At 40.7% G+C, this 19,913-nt stretch overlaps 1 protein-coding gene across 2 annotated transcripts in view; it reads right to left on the bottom strand.

Annotated features, from left to right (window-relative positions):
- The window catches only part of LOC138748163 (alpha-actinin-1-like), a 118,134-nt gene that overhangs the window by 55,537 nt on the left and 42,684 nt on the right, over window positions 1-19,913 (bottom strand). For both annotated transcript variants that reach the window (XM_069907932.1, XM_069907931.1), the window contains exons 2-7: window positions 17,646-17,760; window positions 14,741-14,860; window positions 12,617-12,703; window positions 11,502-11,589; window positions 8,585-8,663; window positions 6,637-6,718 (exon numbers count right to left, since the gene is read on the bottom strand). In XM_069907932.1, the coding sequence (XP_069764033.1) occupies window positions 6,637-6,718; window positions 8,585-8,663; window positions 11,502-11,589; window positions 12,617-12,703; window positions 14,741-14,860; window positions 17,646-17,760 (571 nt within the window). The remainder of the gene's footprint in view (window positions 1-6,636; window positions 6,719-8,584; window positions 8,664-11,501; window positions 11,590-12,616; window positions 12,704-14,740; window positions 14,861-17,645; window positions 17,761-19,913) is intronic.

The raw sequence follows: 19,913 nt of genomic DNA, 5'->3' as shown, positions 1-19,913 counted from the left end.
GTCAGTCACCCACCCTCCCGTCAGTCGCCACCCACCCTATCAATCGCGTGCACGCCCCCCCCCCCCCCAACGTCCCACTGTCACAAACCAATGTTGTCACTGCGAACCAGAGTGGCATTTGCAGCAGTTTGCAGCCCACCCTCACCATCTCCCCCCACCCCGCGGCAGCGACCTCACTGCCCAGCGCCAGTGACCTTTCACGCCCCACTACGGCAATGACCTCTCTCCAACCCCCCTCACCCTCCCCCCCTAACCGTAGCAGGTACTTCAGCCAGGGGTTTCCCTGTGACGCCAGTGTGCAAACACTGACGTCACAGGAGTAACCGGGTGGGCTACTTTCCTGTTCAAGTCACAGGTGAACACGATCTAGTTAAGTTTAACTGGGTTCCCTGACTTCCTCTGAGGTAGGTCAGGGACCAAGTTGAATTAGGACCACACTGACCAGGTCGGACCCTTTCTAACTGCCACGTGAGTTGGGCACTAACCGGACAAATTGCCCAGTTTACAGCAGTTTGAAAGGGCCTACTGACTACTAATTGAGCACTCGGAAGAAGCAACGTGCACTTTAACCAAGAATCCAGTTCAGCTAAGTTAACGTGCATACAAGTTAGACTCCACATTGTTTTTAATTTGTTTGGCTCATCTTATAGGAATGGATAAACAGCACAAAGAATCTGGAGAAAAACTGTTCATCAGCCAAATAAAACATTCTTGCTGCAACATTACTGTAGCATTCCACAAGACAATTTATAATCTTCTAGCATGTCCACATCAACCCTTGTTTAGCTTTACACTTGGCAAGGAAACATCTGCACCATCATTCCCAAGTGAAATTCATTTCCTACATTAATGATGTTCAGTTTTATTGAAGTTGGTTTAAAGCACTTCCTGCAAAACCTGGCAACAACAATTTCAAACAAAAATTCTTTGCACAAGGATCTGACTTAATCTGCACACAGCATTCATGATACAGGACACCCACTTCATGACTTATGGACATTCTTTCTGATACAAATAGTTTTTAAAAATCCATATTAATGGATGGAGAATCATGATTTTATTCACAAAATACTCTTCAATTTTACAATCTATCCCTTTGGACTCGGTCTCTGTTTTCTTGGTCTGGTTTTATACATCATACTGGTGTTCGAACTGTAAAAATTGACCCATGGAACCAGCCCAGAGTAAACAAAGTAAAAACTCAATGCTGGACAAACTCAGCAAGTCAAGCATAGCAAAGGTAAATATAACTGACATTTTGGGCTTGAGCCCTTCATCGAGGTGTGGAAAAATGTCTGCAGGCGTCTGAAAAAAAAAAGGCAGGAGGAGCAGAGGTGTGGTCGCTCAGGCAAGAGGTGATAGGTGAAGAAGAGGAGGAGACAGCAAAAGGGGAGGAAGAATGACTGGGCGAATCGAGAGATACATTGAATGTAAGAGGAATCTTAAGAGAGGAATTAGGAAAGCTAAAAGAAGGTACGAGGAAACTATGGCAAGCAGGGTGAAAACTAATCCAAAAGAGTTCTACAAATATGTTAATGGTAAGAGGAAAGCTAGAGACAAAATTGGTCCCTTAGAAAATCAGAGCGGAAAACTGTGTGTGTGGAGCCTAGAGAAATGGGGGAGATATTGAACAGTTTCTTTTCTTCGGTATTCACTAAGGAGAAGGATATTGGGAGATGTGAGATAAAAAAAGCAAATTGGGTAAATATGGGGAATATAAAGATTACAAAAGGTGTAGTTTTAAGGCTTTTGAGGAATATAAAGGTGGATAAGTCTCCGGGACCAGACGGGATCTTCCCCAGGACATTGAGAGAAGTGAAGGAGGAAATAGCAGAGGCTCTGGTGGTAATTTTCCAAATGTCATTAGATATGGGGATAGTGCCGGAGGATTGGCGCATTGCGCATGTGGTTCCATTATTTAAAAAGGGTTCAAGGAGGAAGCCTGGCAACTATCGGCCTGTAAGTTTGACGTCTGTGGTAGGTAAATTAATGGAGAAAATTCTTAGAGATAGTACTTATAAACATCTGGATAGACAGGGTCTGATCAGGAGCACTCAACATGGATTTGTGGGAGGAAGGTCATGTTTGACCAATCTGATTGAACTTTTTGAAGAGGTGACTAGGAATGTGGATGAGGGTAGCGCAGTGGATGTTGTCTATATGGACTTCAGTAAGGCCTTCGATAAGGTACCACATGGAAGGTTAGTTAGGAAGGTGCAGTCTTTAGGTATAAATTTTGAGATAGTCAAATGGATTGAACATTGGCTGAAAGGGAGAGGCCAGAGAGTGGTAGTGGATAATTGTCTGTCAGGTTGGAGGCCGGTGACAGTGGTGTGCCTCAAGGATCTGTATTGGGCCCATTGTTGTTCGTTATTTACATTAATGATCTAGATGATGGGGTGGTGAATTGGATTAGTAAATATGCAGACGATACTAAGATAGGTGGAATAGTGGATAATGAAGAAGGTTTTCAAGGATTGCAGAGGGATTTGGGCTGCTTAGAAAAGTGGGCTGAAAAATGGCAGATGGAATTTAATGCTGATAAGTGTGAGGTGCTTCATTTTGGTAAGAAGAATCAGAATAGGACATATGTGGTAAATGGGAGAGCATTGATGAATACAGAAGAGCAGAAAGATTTAGGAGTAACGGTACATCGTTCCCTGAAGGTAGAAACTCACGTGAATAGGGTGGTGAAGAAGGCTTTTAGCATGCTGGCCTTTATCAATCATTGCATGGAATATAGGAGTTGGGAGGTGATGTTGAGATTGTATAAGACGTTGGTGCGGCCTAATTTGGAGTTCTGGTCGCCTAATTATAGGAAGGATATAAACAGAGTGGAGAGAGTGCAGAGAAGGTTTACCAGAATGTTACCTGGGTTTAAGCATCTAGAGTATAGGGAGAGATTGGACAGAATAGGTCTTTATTATTTGGAGCGTAGAAGGTTGAGAGGGGATTTGATAGAAGTATTTAAGATTATGAAAGGGATAGACAGAGTGGATGTGGAGGAGGAAAGATTAAAACAAGAGGACATAAGTTAAGAATTAAGGGGCAGAGGTTTAGAGGTAACATGAGGGGGAACTTCTTTACTCAGAGAGTGGTAGCGTGTGGAATGAGCTTCCGGGAGAAATAGTGGCGGCGGAGTCAATTGTATTATTTAAGAAAAGGTTGGACAGGTCTATGGATGAGAAGAAGATGGAGGGTTATGGGCATTGTGCAGGGAGGTGGGACTAGAAAGGGGTGTTTGGTTCGTTGCGGACTAGAAGGGCCTAATGGCCTGTTTCCGTGCTGTAATTGTTATGTTGTTATGTTATTAACTAGAGAGGGGAAGGGGGTGGGGGAAGAGGAGAGCAGGCTAACAGAAACTGGAGAAGTCGATGTTAATGCCATCTGGCTGGAAAGTGCCCAGGTGGAAAAATCGGGTGCTGTTCCTCCAATTTGCAGGTGGTCTTGGTGGGATAGTACACAAGGCCATGGACAGACGTGAGCATGTCACAGAAGTGAAATGGCTGGCTACTGGGAGGTCTCTGTCACTGGTGCAGACAGAGCGAAGATGCTCAGCGAAGCAATCTTCCAATCTGTGTCCAGTCTATTCAAAGTAGGAAGGGGCAAAAAAGTAATACCAGATGCAGAAGTGTGGGCACATGCAGCACCTGCTGCAGCCATGGGGGAAGGTGCCGGGTGGGCAATTGGTGGGTAGGGTTGAGTGCACGAGGGAGTCACAGAGGGAGCAGCCCCTACGGAAGGCCGAAAGGGAAAGCTGTTACAAGTGTTGGAAATTCCAGAGGATAATGTGTTGGATGTGGAGTCTGGTGAGATGGTAGGTGAGGATAAGGGCGATCCTATGTTTGTTGTGTCTGGATGCAGAAGGGGCAGGGCAAATGAGAGGGAAATGGAAGAGATGTGGGTGAGGGTGAGTTAATGGGGTGGAGGGAAAGCCAAGTTTGTGGAAGAAGGCAAATATTTTGAAAGATCTGGACTGGAAGACCTCTTGGGAACAGATGCAGTGGTGACAGAGAAATTGTGAGAAGGGGATAAAATCCTTGCAGGGGACATAACCCTATAACCGTTTACAGCATGGAAACAGGCCATTGTCGGCCCTTCAAGTCCGTACCGGTTCACTTGAACAACTCCATGTTCTAGCATGCTTTTTTGGAGCAGTTGCCAGAAGATATTGACGTGCTGCTGACGGATGAGGATTTAAATGATCCATGGAGTGATGTGGCCTGTGCTGACATTCTATGGTGGGCATGGTGTGAGGAAGTGTAGTCAAGGTAGTTGTGGGAGTTAGAGGGTTTGTAATAGATGGCAAAGGAAAGCTAGTCTCCCGAGAAGGAGCAAATTCATCGAAATACAGCACGGTAACAGGCCCTTTCAGTCCATAAGCCCCCGCCATCCAATTAGACCCAATTGACCGACACCCCCAGTACGTTTTGAACGATGGGAGGAAACTGGAGCCCCTGGGGAAAACCCACACAGACATGGGGAGAACATCCAAACTCCTTACAGATAGTGTAGGATTTGAATCCCGGTCCTGATCACTGACCGTTATTTATTATGATAGGTTAAAATGGCTGGAGTCTAAAGGGTTAAACAGTCATGTTTTTGTTCCTCAGGTTGAGTGTACCTGTTGTAAACATAATCCAGTTTTGGCAAAGTCCACAGTACTAATGGTAAAAATATGCTCTCTAAATCAATCAGGTTTGGCTCACTTGCAGACATTACAGACCTTTTCCACAGGTATTATTTGACCTGGGTTTCCAACATCTGCCATACCTTAGCCACATATTGAGATTTGGGAATAAAAAAAATTAAGTCAGTTATATATTTTTTTTTAAATGAGGTAGTATCAATTAAACAGTTCAACACCAAACTCGGTCTCAATATCACAAGAGCTATGAGCAAAACCACAAATAATTTTGGTGACTTTTCCAAAATTCATAGAAATGTCAATATGTTCCAGGTAGTGCTGCAATAAAAAAGTATACATATCCCTGACTTCCACCAGCCAAACAGGCCTCAATACCCCCACATCAAGAATAAGGCCAGAACCCGCTTCTCTTCAACTTGCATGCTTATGTCAATTCAACAGAATAAAAAAGATCCACCAGCCCCGATGACAGGGTAAACAGAACAAGGAGCAATGAACCTTTCTAGATGTATCGATCCAAAATTACGAACAGGACTCAGCCACTCTGTACTCGGTCATTCATCTTAAATTACTGAGCAGCAAAGTTTCAAAGCAAAAATTACTCAACTTTCCATTACTTCTTACTACCAGAACTACTTGACTACCTAAAAGAACAATTATTCAGTGATTAGAAAAACCTCTTTTATATAAACTGCACCAAAATTAGATCTTTATAGATTTTTCTCCGAAGTAGGCTTTAAAGTAACCCTCAAAAGCAATCACAAGCACTGGTTGAACAGCTCTCCCGAAGCAGCGCAAAGATGACCATATCTGAGGGTCAAGGACTCCATATAACCATATATAACCACTTACACCACAGAACAGGCCAGTTCGGCCCTACTAGTCCATGCCGTAACACTCGAAAGCTTTAACATGATGTTCAATCTGTTTACTACATTTCCTTTTTGACTCTTCCTGTCATACACAATGGTGTTAAGCTAACACTTGAGCACTGCATAGTTAGGCCAGCCTGCAAAGTCTTACTAACAGTAACATGTTGGTGATGAATTAACAGCAAGTTCACATCTCAAGAGGATTAACAAATAAATTTTACACTTCAAAAATTTGCTTGCAAGTTTGGAATTCATAAATCAAGTTTAAGATTTCAATAGATGAAAATTATTGGAAACTATTATGTAAAGAAAGCATGATGAAAATTAATGTTAGATATAGATTATCTCCTCAAAAATTAAATTAATTTAATTTAACATTGTCTGATTTATGATGTGGTCAAGAGATTAGTACTTTTTTCCCCATTCTACTGGGGAGTGTTCTAAGGTAAAGCTTTTCTGGTTGCAAGTTAAAACATTTTTGGAGAAAATACTAAAAGTTAAACACCCACAGGATCCAATGTTCTTTTTGTTGGATGATATTAAAATCGTCAGTATTAAATGACAATCAGCTGTGTATCAAATTGAATTTTTATAATTGGCTTTAGCTGTTTCTATGAAATGCATAGCCATTACTTGGAAATCAAATATGAATTATGGGATGAAGAGGTGGCATGCTGAATTACATTCAGGTATTTGTCGAGAAAATAACAATTTATATAATAAATATAATTTTTTCCTGAAAGTATGGAGCCAATATTTACAACATTTTGGTTTGAAGGTGTAAGACTCTTGTGAGCCTGTCCCACTGGTAACCCTTAACTCCATTATATCTATTAATAATTTTTATTGACATCTCCTTTTCTCACCTTCATATATTAGTTAGCATTAATGGATGGGTGGGGTAGATGAGGGGGTTTTTGTTTTTAACATATATATTTTTCTTTTTGTATACTTTCAATATATATATATATATATATATGCATAAATTTTTTTTAATTAAAAAATTGTACAAAAAAAATAGAAAATGTATGTCATGTCCTTTGCTATGTTATTAAATTCAATTGAATCACCAAGTGTGTTCCCTTCATTTACTATTAACATAATAAAATGACTCACCTTCTGCATCCAGCATCTTGGGTATATCCAAGTATTTCTCTGCCACTTCAAAGGCATTGTTCAGGTTTGTGAGAGGATCATCCTGCCCAGGTAAGGAACCAAACAGTCAAATATCAAAAATCATGGATATGAGATATTTGAATTCAAGTTTCTTACTTCCTGGAATAATTTTCTCTATTATAAGACATACAAAGTAAGGTTTAACCATCCCCAAAAACTGAATGCCAACACACTGCAACTCCCCCCTTTTCCTCCCCCACCCCCGTGATTCAAGTGACAGAAAAGACAATAAATTCTAGCACAGCCAGAATTTATTACCTATCATCGAATGCATTCAAGATGGTTCTGGTAAAGGGTCTCCCACAATACTGCTTCTGGTAAAGGGTCTCCCACAATGCTGCTTCTGGTAAAGGGTCTCCCACAATGCTGCTTCTGGTAAAGGGTCTCCCACAATGCTGCTTCTGGTAAAGGGTCTCCCACAATACTGCTTCTGGTAAAGGGTCTCCCACAATACTGCTTCTGGTAAAGGGTCTCCCACAATACTGCTTCTGGTAAAGGGTCTCCCACAATACTGCTTCTGGTAAAGGGTCTCCCACAATACTGCTTCTGGTAAAGGGTCTCCCACAATACTGCTTCTGGTAAAGGGTCTCCCACAATACTGCTTCTGGTAAAGGGTCTCCCACAATACTGCTTCTGGTAAAGGGTCTCCCACAATACTGGGGCGCCATGGTTGGGATCGCAATTAGTGCAACGCCTTTACAGCACCAGAGTTCAAATCCCGCACCATCTGTAACGAATTCTCCCCATGTCTGCATGGGTTTCCTCCAGTTCCCTCCCATCCTTCAAAATGTACCAGGGGCTATAGGTTAAACTGGGTAGCACAGACTCGTAGGCCAAAAGGGCCTGTTACTGTGTTGTATGTATAAAATGTATTTATTGTGGTGACAGATTTGGATAACACCAATGCTCCCAAGTGAGGATAATATGTGGCTTAGAAGGGGAAGCTGTAAGTGGTCTACTGTGTATGAATCCCTTGTGCTTCTTGCTGGTCACGAGTTTGGGGAAGTGATGCACAGTACATTTTGTAGATGGGAAACTCTATAGTTAACATGCACTCGTGGTGTACCAAACAGATATTTCTAATAGTTCACAGATGCTTTGAGACACCCAGTTTTGTGCTGTCAAATCTGTTCCAAGTCACTCACTTAGCACAATTTCAGTGCCAGTGAACATTGACTCATACCCTTGGTCATTTCCAAAGTTCCTCACTTGTACTGTTTACTCACTACCCATTGCGGCAGAATCTTCATGGTTCCGCCAGGTTAGTCAGCGACCTGTAGTTCCCCCACAGGGTACATTTGGCATCCTTCTAATTTCAGTGTTTTGATCAGTTGTTGTTCAACACAAGCATTTCATCAGCTGGGAAAGGACAATAGATGAGAGACGGGTGGGTGCTTCTTTGACCCAGTTTGACCTGATGCCACAAGGTTTATTGCCTCGATAACACCAAAAGCTAATTGCTCTCACTCAACATCTTCTGAAGGATCTACATGCCTACATAATTGAATGCACTGAAGTGATGCAGGAGTATGGTTCATGGTCTATGGCACAGGCTTCCGAATTCGATCTGTTCTTGGAACTTGAGGACTTTGCAGTGACTGAATTTAGTGTCTGCATTATTTCAATCCAGGTATTGGCAGGTATGAAGTCACTTCTAGCCAACATGAGGATGGTAAATTAGTTGCTTTGAAGGGAATTAAGGAACCAAACAAGACATTATGACAATCCACTAGTTTTCTTTTCTAGATTCTGGATTGGTAACAGAATTTAAATTTTAGACGTCACAGCATCTGGTTTGACAGACTGGATTAATAATTCAGTTATTTAGTTTTGAGAAAACCATGAACAAACCAAGTTAAAGATCTAAAAAAATATAATTCTTACATACCTTCCTCAACTTATCATAATTAATAAGTTCTGGTCTGTGTCTATGAATGAGGGCATTGAACGCCAGACCATCTTTCCAACTGGACGTCACAAGTGGAATCCAATTGTGGTGGGGGAGGGGGGGAAAAGAGGAGAAACAAGGAGAGAGATGCATTATTTCTATCACATGGCTACACAAGCTCGACAAAAGTAATTTCAAAGGTTTTTTTTTTAAGTCTTCAAAATTCTTTGAGATATTTTAAAACTATTCCTGTTATATTAGTTTTACCTCCCGTAATAGAAGTTGAGATGCTCAACACCCATGGAAGAAAAATGAAATTAAATGAATATATTCACTGCGTAGAACTATAATTAAAGTGCAATTCCATTCCCAAGGCTTTCTTGAAACACTTGTTCCTAGAAATTTACTTCTGGGACAAATCACTAAGCTAAATTATCTAAAGAGCCCTTCAAAAATCAAAAGGAAAAGTACATGGAAATTTTATTGTCCTCTACAGTGTAGATATACCTCTCATGTGAAAATTCTTTCCAAAGTAGCCAATGTACATCATCTAATTTTTTTTTTCCACTACGCTTTCAGAACTACATTAAATTAATTTCAAAAGATCTACAAAATGCCTGTGCTCGATTGGAAAGGTTAAGACCAACTTTATATTTTCTGTGTTGTACTTTACACCTGGGAGAGGCAGGTTTGCATCCACTCATTCTGCTGTTTAATAGAATCGTGACAACATATTAAAATTAAAAAAACTTTAAATGGGTAACAAATCGAAAAGTTCCATTACACAATCCTAATCATGTAGTTTAGAAAGGAAGCCATAGGGAGCAGGTTATAGTGCAAATTAGAAAATGAGTCTTTAGTTATAATAAATCTCCTATTACATGAAAGAGTATCAAACACAAACTATAAAAGGAGAATAAAAATCAAATTTGAAGATCTGGGACAATTTCCAGTAGAGTGGTGATAATATTATAAGTTTTTAAAACTGTGAAACACAAGAGCAAAAAATATGGAGATTATTTCCTTTTGAGAAGTTTAAAAAAAATGAGGGGACTATAAATTTAAATTTTATTTTGTTTGACAATGGAATTTTTCCCTACAGGCAACTTCCAAGATTAACCAGTACATCAAGGAAAATGTGGACGAACAATTGGAGGCTAAAAATGTTAAGAGATGCTGGTAAAGGCACTGCCCTCAATTATTGCAGAAACAAGTCCAGTGCCAAATAGCCTTAAAAGTTGTGAACTTTGTAATTACTTTGGTAGACTATCTAGTTTACTGACATGATCCAAACCATTAAATAATTTCGAGCCTGTCAACAAGTTCAATATACGAACAATCGGCTTGATCTCAACAGGTCAAGCAGCAGACTGATTTTGCTCAACCCAGAGTTCCTCTGGCAAGATTCCAGCATCTGGCCTCTCCTGGATCTCCAATTCAATGCAAATTTTCAAGTGACATTATTCAAAAAAGCTACAATTCAAAATCAGTCTCCTTGTGATATTTATTTGCAGGGGCCACAGTAAGTTCTAACTATTCAATAACCAACATTTTACACAAAATTTCAACCAATTGAGGGAAGCAGCAAGGACAAAAAGGTTCACATGCAAAGAGACATTCATGTCACATCTTTGCTGCAAAAAGGGAACAAGCCGAATCAAAGTGTCAACGTCAGATGATGGCATGTTCATTTCCAATATCAGCATACATTTTAGACAAATCTTTTACAATTAAAATTTACACTTTGCTCCTTGGGTAAAATTTAGAGAAATGCAACCTGAACATGCTGGTTTCCTGCTAGAGGCTGGCTCATGGGAACAAAGTATCGGAACCAGGATTCAAGAGGGTGTGGAGGGCAAGAAGGGTCCCTGAAGGGCCTCGGGCAGTGAAGGCTTCGATCGTGTTGAAGGTTTGGATATGGAATCAAACACCTCGCCTGCCCCAGGAGCACTGGAGGCGCATCCACAAATACTGAAGGGACTCTCTTTTGCTTCTCTTACTGTTACTGTAAGGGGCAGCAGGCCGCATGAATGGTGACTACATGTCTATAAAGGAATCTTGTATTAGAGTTGGAGTTCTACACCACAGAACCAGGTCCTTCAGTCCAACTTATCCTCACTGACTCAGCTAATCTCATTTTTCCATGTTCAGCCTATTTCCCTCCAACCTCCCCTCCCTATGCATGCACTCATCTAAATATCTTTTAACATAATTACCTGTAGCTCATTCCATATACTCACCAACATCTTTAATATTTCCCTCTCATTCTAAACCTATGATCTCTGGTTTAAGATTCTGAGGAAAATGTCATCACTCATCCGGGCCCCTCACGATTTTATTAGCATCCAACATCCCCCTCCTTCACAATACACATTACCTCCAATTTTGCTCTCATCCACAAACTTGCTAGCCATACTAGCTACATTGTCATCCAAACTGTTAACATAGATAAACAGTGGACCCCAGCAGATCACTGTTGCACACCACTGGTCATAAGCCTTCAATCAAACTAACAACCCTCCATTACCATCCTCCTTCTCCTACCATCAAGCCAATTCTGTATCCGATGGGCCAGCTCACCCTTGATCCCATGCAATCTGACCTCCTGGACCATGCTGGATCTTGTTAAATGCCTTGTTAAAGTCCATGTAGATAACATCTACCGTCTGAACTCAATTTTCTTTTGTGAATCTATTATGAAAATTACGTACCCTCCAGCCCTCAAATGAACAGCAGCTATATTATAAAATATCCATAGCTATCTACAAGTGTTTGCATGAACATTAATAGATTCATGGAACAGATACAACCATAACAAAGCCCTTGCTACAAGTTTGGTTTCATCTAGTTTAAGAGATTACTTTCCTTCCTCCTTCAACTACAAAAGAACAAATGATACATTACACTGCAACATTACCTGATGTGGAAGTTCTGCACGTTCACATTTTTGTACGGCGCAGTCTTCCTCTGGCACCACAGCAGCAATCCTTCCTTGGCAGATGTTTCTGAAAAGTTTCAGTAGTAAGAAACAATTAGAACTGCTGAACCATCACAAAAATAGTCTAAACCACTGAGGCAAAGAATTTAAAATGAATTAAAATGTACTGTCGAAGTTTGTTGGCATCAGCAGACCAAACCTGCTGCTTGGAACCTATTTCCTACTAGGTTGTATGTGGTACAAGACAAAATTACAAACGGCCTCGTCTTCCTGTCAGCACATTTTCAAGTACCCCTTCCTCATGGTAACAATATTTCATCTGATAATAAAGGCTATCATCTCTCATAACAGGATTAATGAAATTGAATATATATGGTCCAAAAGTTGAAATCATTCAGAATCGGAGTGCTACTCCCTCTATTAAATAGAAAATCTGATACCAGAACATAACCAAATGCTATCGAGCCTCCTGCAGGATGTCTTTTAAATTCCTAGGAAATTTAATAGAACCCAAACTGGAATATGTTAAAAAATGCACTAATTGCATTTTAAAATATCAGTTAGGACTTTGAACATTATTATTCATTTTATATTCAACTTAGTTTTAAACCGCTGGTGAAGTCAATTAATCTGACTGCCAAATTTTAAATTGCTACAAGATCAACTCCACACCATCACAAATACAGCACCAAATGAGCAGGTTTAGCAGATAATCACAGGACACATTCACAATTGAACAATAAGTATTTAATACATTCTTTGAAGTTGACTAATTAAACATAATAAATTAACACTTAACCAACAATCATGGTCAAAAGGGAAGAGCAGAGTTTTCATTTCAATCTTAAATTTTAAGTTTCTATGACGTTGACAACTCTACCCAGACTGAATTTGAGTCCAAACTTTGGTTCAGTGCATTAAACTGGTGTGCCAGTCCACCACCTCACTTCTGAATCAAGTTTGAGATCAAAATAAATTTTACAGATACAACATGGACTTTTGGTTCCTAAACCAAGCACTGTACCGACCAAGAATTTTAGCTTATTATGCACACAAGAATCCAGGTTTTGCATTCCAGGGTTAAATCACTTTACCTTCAACAGATATGTCTTGAATAGCAAAACGAAGAATGATTGTCCAGATCATTCCCAGGGTCATTTTAACATTACCATCCACAATTTCTGAAAAGAAGCACATTGACAATTTCTGAAAAACTAAACACAGTCCACTTGGATCAGCGAATAAACTCTAATCTGAACCATAAAGAAATTTATTTTATAGAGAACTAAATTTAATATAACATTGTAACATCTCAGTAACTTCAACTGAACAATTGCTCCTCATCATATATTTAATCACGAGTTGGAGTTTTGAAGTTGGTACTGATAACAGGATAGCCATAAAAGAGTTGTTTGCAAGATGATAGTCCCCACCATGACTACCACCCCCCCCACATCTCCATCGGGCACACAGAACTCAAAACGGTCAACCAGTTTACCTATCTCGGCTGCACCATTTCATCGGATGCAAGAATCGACAATGAGATAGACAACAGACTCGCCAAGGCAAATAGCGCCTTTGGAAGACTACACAAAAGAGTCTGGAAAAACAACCAACTTAAAAACCTCACAAAGATTAGCGTATACAGAGCCGTTGTCATACCCACACTCCTGTTCGGCTCCGAATCATGAGTCCTCTACCGGTATCACCTACGGCTCCTAGAACGCTTCCACCAGCGTTGTCTCCACTCCATCCTCAACATTCATTGGAGCGACTTCATCCCTAACATCGAAGTACTCGAGATGGCAGAGGCCGACAGCATCAAATCCACGCTGTTGAAGATCCAACTGCGCTGGGTAGGTCACGTCTCCAGAATGGAGGACCATCGCCTTCCCAAGATCGTGTTATATGGCGAGCTCTCCACTGGCCATCATGTCAGAGGTGCACCAAAGAAGAGGTACAAGGACTGCCTAAAGAAATCTCTTGGTGCCTGCCACATTGACCACCGCCAGTGGGCTGATCTCGCCTCAAACCGTGCATCTTGGCGCCTCACAGTTCGGCGGGCAGCAACCTCCTTTGAAGAAGACCGCAGAGCCCACCTCACTGACAAAAGACAAAGGAGGAAAAACCCAACACCCAACCCCAACCAACCAATTTTCCCCTGCAACCATGTCTGCCTGTCCCGCATCGGACTTGTCAGCCACAAACGAGCCTGCAGCCGACGTGGACATTTACCTCTCCATAAATCTTCGTCTACGAAGCCCAGCCAAAGAAAGAGAGTCCTGGATATCAGATAAAACTCCTCACAATAGGAAAGTAGAGAAAAGCAGCATCTCCAGAAGCTCAGTTAATCTTGGTGTCCAGTTTACAAAAATGTCAAAGATCATGGAATGATATACAACTATGGTAAATGCACAATTTACCGCAATTCCAGATTATTAGTTCAATGCTTGAACAACCAAGAACAGGGGCGGCCAAACTTGCTTAACATAAGAGCCACATACGATAAACTTCAACAGACACATGAGAGCCACAACAATTACACAGTCGCAAGCCATGCCCACTCAAACCACTATTGTGAGTGCCAGCTCGTACGTTTCCTGACTCAGCCAACATATTTCACGAGCCAAAGTTTGGCCACCCTTGACCTGTATATTTGACAGCACAGAAATAATTAATATTCTTAGCCAAAGGGTTTAATATTTACTCAATTATGAAATAGGTATAATTTTGGAGAGAAAGCAGGAAAAGAATCTGAAACCAACTGTTGGTTCATACTTAGAAGTTCTAAATTCTAGTTCAATTCCAAGTCAGCCGTATTCTTCTGCATTGTTGGACAAAGTTTAAGAGGAGATAAATCAGGATTCTCAACCTCTAAAGACATGGCAATATCAAGTTAGACTATATTATCATTTATCAACACTGCTCAGTGCAGGTTCACATTCAAGAATGGCCATTTGGAACATTTCAATGTATGGAACTATGTGCCAAAACAAGACAAATATGCAAGTAGGTGCGGAACTTCAGAGAACAAATATTCAAATTTTCTTTTAAAGAGTCAAGGCAAAACTGGATTTCATCAACGTGATTTTTTTAAGCTCCACTGACAAGTTGCCAAGCCAAGTTCCCAGAAAACAATTTACAGTCCAAAAGAATGCATACACTCGGTTTTGCAAGTTTCACGCAACAAATTATATAAATGAGAAAAGAAATCTTACCTTCTGCTCCAATCGAAACCAACTTCACACCTTTGGATGCAATGAAATCCAATGCCTTGTTGACATTATTTATTTTATGCACCCTCATTTTCCCACGCTCCGGTTTAGGTAATCTCTCTCCTGGGAGGGGGGGAAATAAAAGATTGCTCGCATGTTTTTCTCACAAAACTTCTGCTTGAGGTTCCAATGACAAGTTACAGTAAACACATTAAAAATAGAAATCATGTGCTTGGTCAAATTTTTGAGATCATTTACTCAAAAAAAATCTAAGGACATGATTTACAGGTGCTTGTAATAAATTGCCAAATACTGATAGTTGGGGAACCTTGCACAAAAGAAATACAGGTACACAATCCTTTATCCAGAACCCTTGGGGGACAGTGTGTCCGAATTTCAGAACGAAAGCCAGCTGCCCCAGATTTAAGCCCACCCAAATTGTGTTGCCGTATCCACCCCTTTCCAGTTGCGCTGGCATCTCTCTCCCCCACGCCTGCCCGAGTCACGTGGCAGTCTCTCTCTCCCCTCCCCCCGCCCGAGTCACGCTGCCGTCTCTCTCCCCCCCACCCGAGTTGCACTGCCGTCTCTCTCCCTCCCGCCCGAGTCGCGCTGCCGCCTCTCTCCTCCCCTGTCCTAGTCGCACTGCCGTCTCTCTTCGCCCCATCCACCTGAGTCGCGCTCCCAACTCTCTCCCCCCTCGCCCACCCGAGTCGCCCTGCCGTCTCTCCCCTTCCCCCGCCCCACCCAACCTAGTTGCGCTGCCATCTCTCTCTCTCTCTCTCTCTCTCTCTCTCTCTCTCTCTCTCTCTCTCTGCTGTACCAGCACCATGAAAAAAATGCCGGTTTTTGGAGCTTTCTGGATTTAGTGTCTGGAGAAAGGATTGTGTACCTGTACCATCAATTTTGAAAATGTTTGCATTTTCCTTAGAAGTGAAAATTCCGTAGTTAAAGCTAGTAGAACAGTGATCAAGGAGTGCCGAATAAATCATTCATAATCCAGGGCATAGGTCTTTTTATAACCATAGAACACCTCAGTATTTCAATGACAAATTTGCTTTCAAGTTTAATCAACTGTAGGAAATAAGACAATATACAGCAAGCTTCTACAAAATTAGAGTTCAAAAAGTCATCTCAGTTGAAGGTAAAGTACTGTCTATGGCAATAATACTTGAAGTAACTTTTCACACCATCTGAATGGAAAGTTAGGTCTATTCATCCATTTAATAGTCATTAAATGTCATCTTAGATTTTTATTCTCAAATCTATGGAATAAGTCAAACCAAGAACCTAACATTAAATAAATGAAGTGTCATGGCTGAATCAATTATTCCCAATATACTCTCAGCTGTTCCAACATGCAATATTTCTAGCGTTTGATGAATTGTGTTCTTTAGCTTATTCAAGCACGTTTTGAATCAAATCAGTTAAAGAGGGCCTAGAATCAAATACATTTTGTTTTAAATGAACAAAGTCCACCAGCTCAATTAGTTTTCTAACACAAACCGAGCAGTACAATATGGATTCAGCTTTAATCTCCAACCTTTAAGTTAACAGGACACTGATGTGAAGTCAGTTGTGAATACGAATAAACTTGGCTCTAATGCAAAGTCTAAATAGTTATTTTTGTAAGGACAAAGATCAACATACTTAATAAATTACAAGCAAGTTCTCTTTCCGAACTATAGCCATTTAATTTCCTTTAATCGTAAAGCCATCTAATATCTTAAAGGCATAACAACCTCACTGTGCTAGTCTTGGTTTTGCAAACCAAAGAATGGGGCACACAATTCAGAATAGGTCAGAAAATGCCAAGATCCCATTCCAGTTCACAAATCTCCCTCAGGAAGGGAACTCAAGTTTCTCTTACTGCTTATAAGCAACTTCAGCACAAGAAATATGGTCATCTCTAAGAGTATTCTAGAAAACAGTCCAGCAGCCCACTCAGTTGCAACAAACTGCAAATTATAGGACAAAAATACACACACCCCTTTGCAGATACCAGCACCAAAGTAGATTCTCAATTCGGCAAAATACTCTACACCTGCACTCCGACACCAAATTATCCAATGAATAGCCCGATTCTAACATTGCCTTTCTGCCAAGATTCCAAGGCTCCTCATCTCCGCCCATTGGTAAGACACCAGCTAGAGGTAGGAGCTAGTGTTACAGAAGAGAGTGATCAACTCTTAGAATCAAACGTGTCCATCATCAAGAACACTAGAACAACCACAGAGCCTGCAACAAGCAGTGGCACAACAGAAGGAAACTAGGACAAATTATCATTTCAGTATTAAAAATGATCTATGACAAAAAATAAAAATAAATAAATAAATAAATAATGATCTATGTCCATTTCTGCACGAAGGACAGCCCGTCTTGTGGTGCATCCATTATGGTAAATAGGATATTCAAATTTTAGATTTAGATTCCCTAAAAAAAAAAAATGCCTATTCACTTTTTCTATGCCCCTCACAATTTTATAACCAACAAGGTCAACTCTCCTCCTCTACTCCAGAAAACAAGATCCTGATCGATCCAGTATTCCCTTACAACTGCAGTCCCAGTAACATCCTCGTGAATTCTTTTTGTTTTGCATCTTTTCCAGCTTAAAACAAGATAACTTTCATACTTGCTTTCATGTTGATTAAAAACTGCTTAAATGGGAAAAATTTCCCATCCTTCAAACAGGGAATATCAAATTGTACCTAGCATTGCCAAGACTAGTCATTTGCTAACACATCAATTTGCTAAGTTTATGGCATTTTCACAAGAGGGTAAAAAAAATACATTGACTATTTATTGAAAACTTCGTCGAAAGGATAAAATCTGAAACATCCTCCCTCTCAAAAAAAATTAGATGTATTCTCGACTTGAATTCAAACATTTTAAAAAGCTTGCATGTTCTCACCTGATATCACCTCTAAAAGCAACATAAGCTTGAGGCCATCTCTAAAATCCTCTTCAATTACTTCAATTTGTGTTCCTGCCTTCCGCAAATGTGAGTTGCACCATGCTGTAAATGTCTGCATGAAAAGAAAATACATATTCAGACCAAGCAATAGTTGGATTTAACATCTGAGTCCTGTTGAAAGAAAAAACAAGTGAGCAACATGGTTGGCGCAACACTTAGGCGGCATTAAACCCGGGTTTAAATCCCACGCTGTAAGGAGTTTGTACCTTCTTCCCATGTCTACATTTCCCTGGGGGGGGGGGGGGGGCTCCAGTTTCCTCCCACCATTCAAGAGCGTACTGGGGGTTTGGGTGGCACAGGCTCATGGGCTGGAAGGGCCTGTAACTGTGCTCTATGCTTAAATAAATATTTTTTAAATTTAAAGTGGATTATTTACAAAAACAAGATTGTTGGGGGGGGGGGGATTGTATTACATCAGGGCTTGCTTTAAAACTCAAGTTTTGTTCACTGACCCAAAACATTGACGAACCATTTCTACCCATAGATGATGGGAAACTCGAGCAGCGTCTGCAAATTTTTGTTTTACACTTACTTTATGGCTGCAGCACAATGCGCTGAAAAGAAAAACATGCCAATAGAGAAGGTAGACCAAAGATTGCTTTCAGGCTTGAAAGAATAGGGAAAATTACACGGACTTTACAGGATAATTCCAATTATCCAAAATGGTCAGACTGGTCCCATTTCGGATAAACTCTTTTTTGAAGAACCGGTCACTTTTTAAAAACAGCCCGGTAGCAACAGCAAATCACTTGTAATAGTATTTAAACAACAATGTAAAGCTTTTAAAACATTAAAATAATATCCAATTCTCACCCAAAAAAATGCTGGCCACTGCCGACCTCTCCCCACCGAGGTGACGCCAGAAGCCCAAAATCTGCTGGTGCTGAGAACCCAAGGTCCCCAGTCAGTTCAGCTCCGAAAAAGGATTTCAGAGAACCCAATTTCGGATAATCTGAGTTCTACTGCGCTTTCATTCCCGAGATTAGAAGAGCATGAGGATCTTACAGTGAAATTTACAAAACCCTTAAAAGGCTCTTCTGGTGCAAGAAATGTCCCCTATCAAGTCATTTCAGGAAAAAAAAAAGAGATGACTGTTTAAGGCAAAGAAAATCCATCCCAGAAGTAGAAAATCGACTCGGATTGTGATGAACAGTAAAGCGTAAAATGGTCTACTCCCATTTCAAGTGCTCTTATGGCTATCCATTGATATTGCTGTTGCAATACTGCAAAGGTAGATCAGTTTTCAAAGAACCCAATCAGTAGTATGCAAAGTGAATGTGAGATCATTGCAATAGCTTTTTGAAAGTCAATCATATGCGATAAGTGAGCACGGAGATACAACGGTGGATTAATAGTCCAGAGATCTGAGCCAATAATCCAGAAAAATTATATCCCCACCACACAAAATTCTTACCTGATGAACAGCCATAAATTATTGGTTGGTAACCATGAAACTATCAAAATAGTTTGCATTCTTTAAACTATGGCCTCGATGCAATAGCTGAGCCAAGCCACTCAAATGCCAAGGCAGTATCGCATCACTTCCAACTCACTGGGAAAAATCATAATGTTTTGCACTAACCAACAGTGTGGCCCATATCCTATGAAAGGATGGAGCTAAGCCAACACATGCTAAGACTGGTTGAAACCATTGAAATTAAACTCTAAATCAGCCATTGTAACATTCCAAACCTCAACTGCCAATGCAAATTCAAACCAGCATATATATCCGTATTCCTTTTCTAAACAGCAAAGGAACAAGGCCTTTCAGGGAGGCCTTAAAACGCAAGAGAATAAGCATTTCCTGAACTGATGCGACTCTTCTTTCTTCTTCTTCTTCTTCTTCTTTGGCTTGGCTTTGCGGACGAAGATTTATGGAGGGGTAACGTCCACGTCAGCTGCAGGCTCGTTGGTGGCTGACAAGTCCGATGCGGGACAGGCAGACACGGCAAGGGAAAATTGGTTGGTTGGGGTTGGGTGTTGATGCGACTAAAGCTACAATAAATGGTGGAGCACTGGAAGGCATTCATTCACAGAAGACCAAAATTGGAGAACAGAAGCAAACAAAAAGGGTGTTAAAACAGCCATGTCTGCAGGCACGGTGATTGTTGGAGAACTTCAGAAGGTCACGACATTTCAGGCTTGAGCCCTGCCTAGCAAGAGTTTTGATCTTTATTAGTAGGTATATTTCTCAGATTAATATTT

Source organism: Narcine bancroftii, chromosome 13 (assembly GCF_036971445.1).
Source record: "Narcine bancroftii isolate sNarBan1 chromosome 13, sNarBan1.hap1, whole genome shotgun sequence".
Lineage (NCBI taxonomy): Eukaryota > Metazoa > Chordata > Chondrichthyes > Torpediniformes > Narcinidae > Narcine > Narcine bancroftii.
The sequence above is the reverse complement of the archived record's forward strand: the minus strand, read 5'-3'. Positions and strand labels throughout refer to the sequence as shown.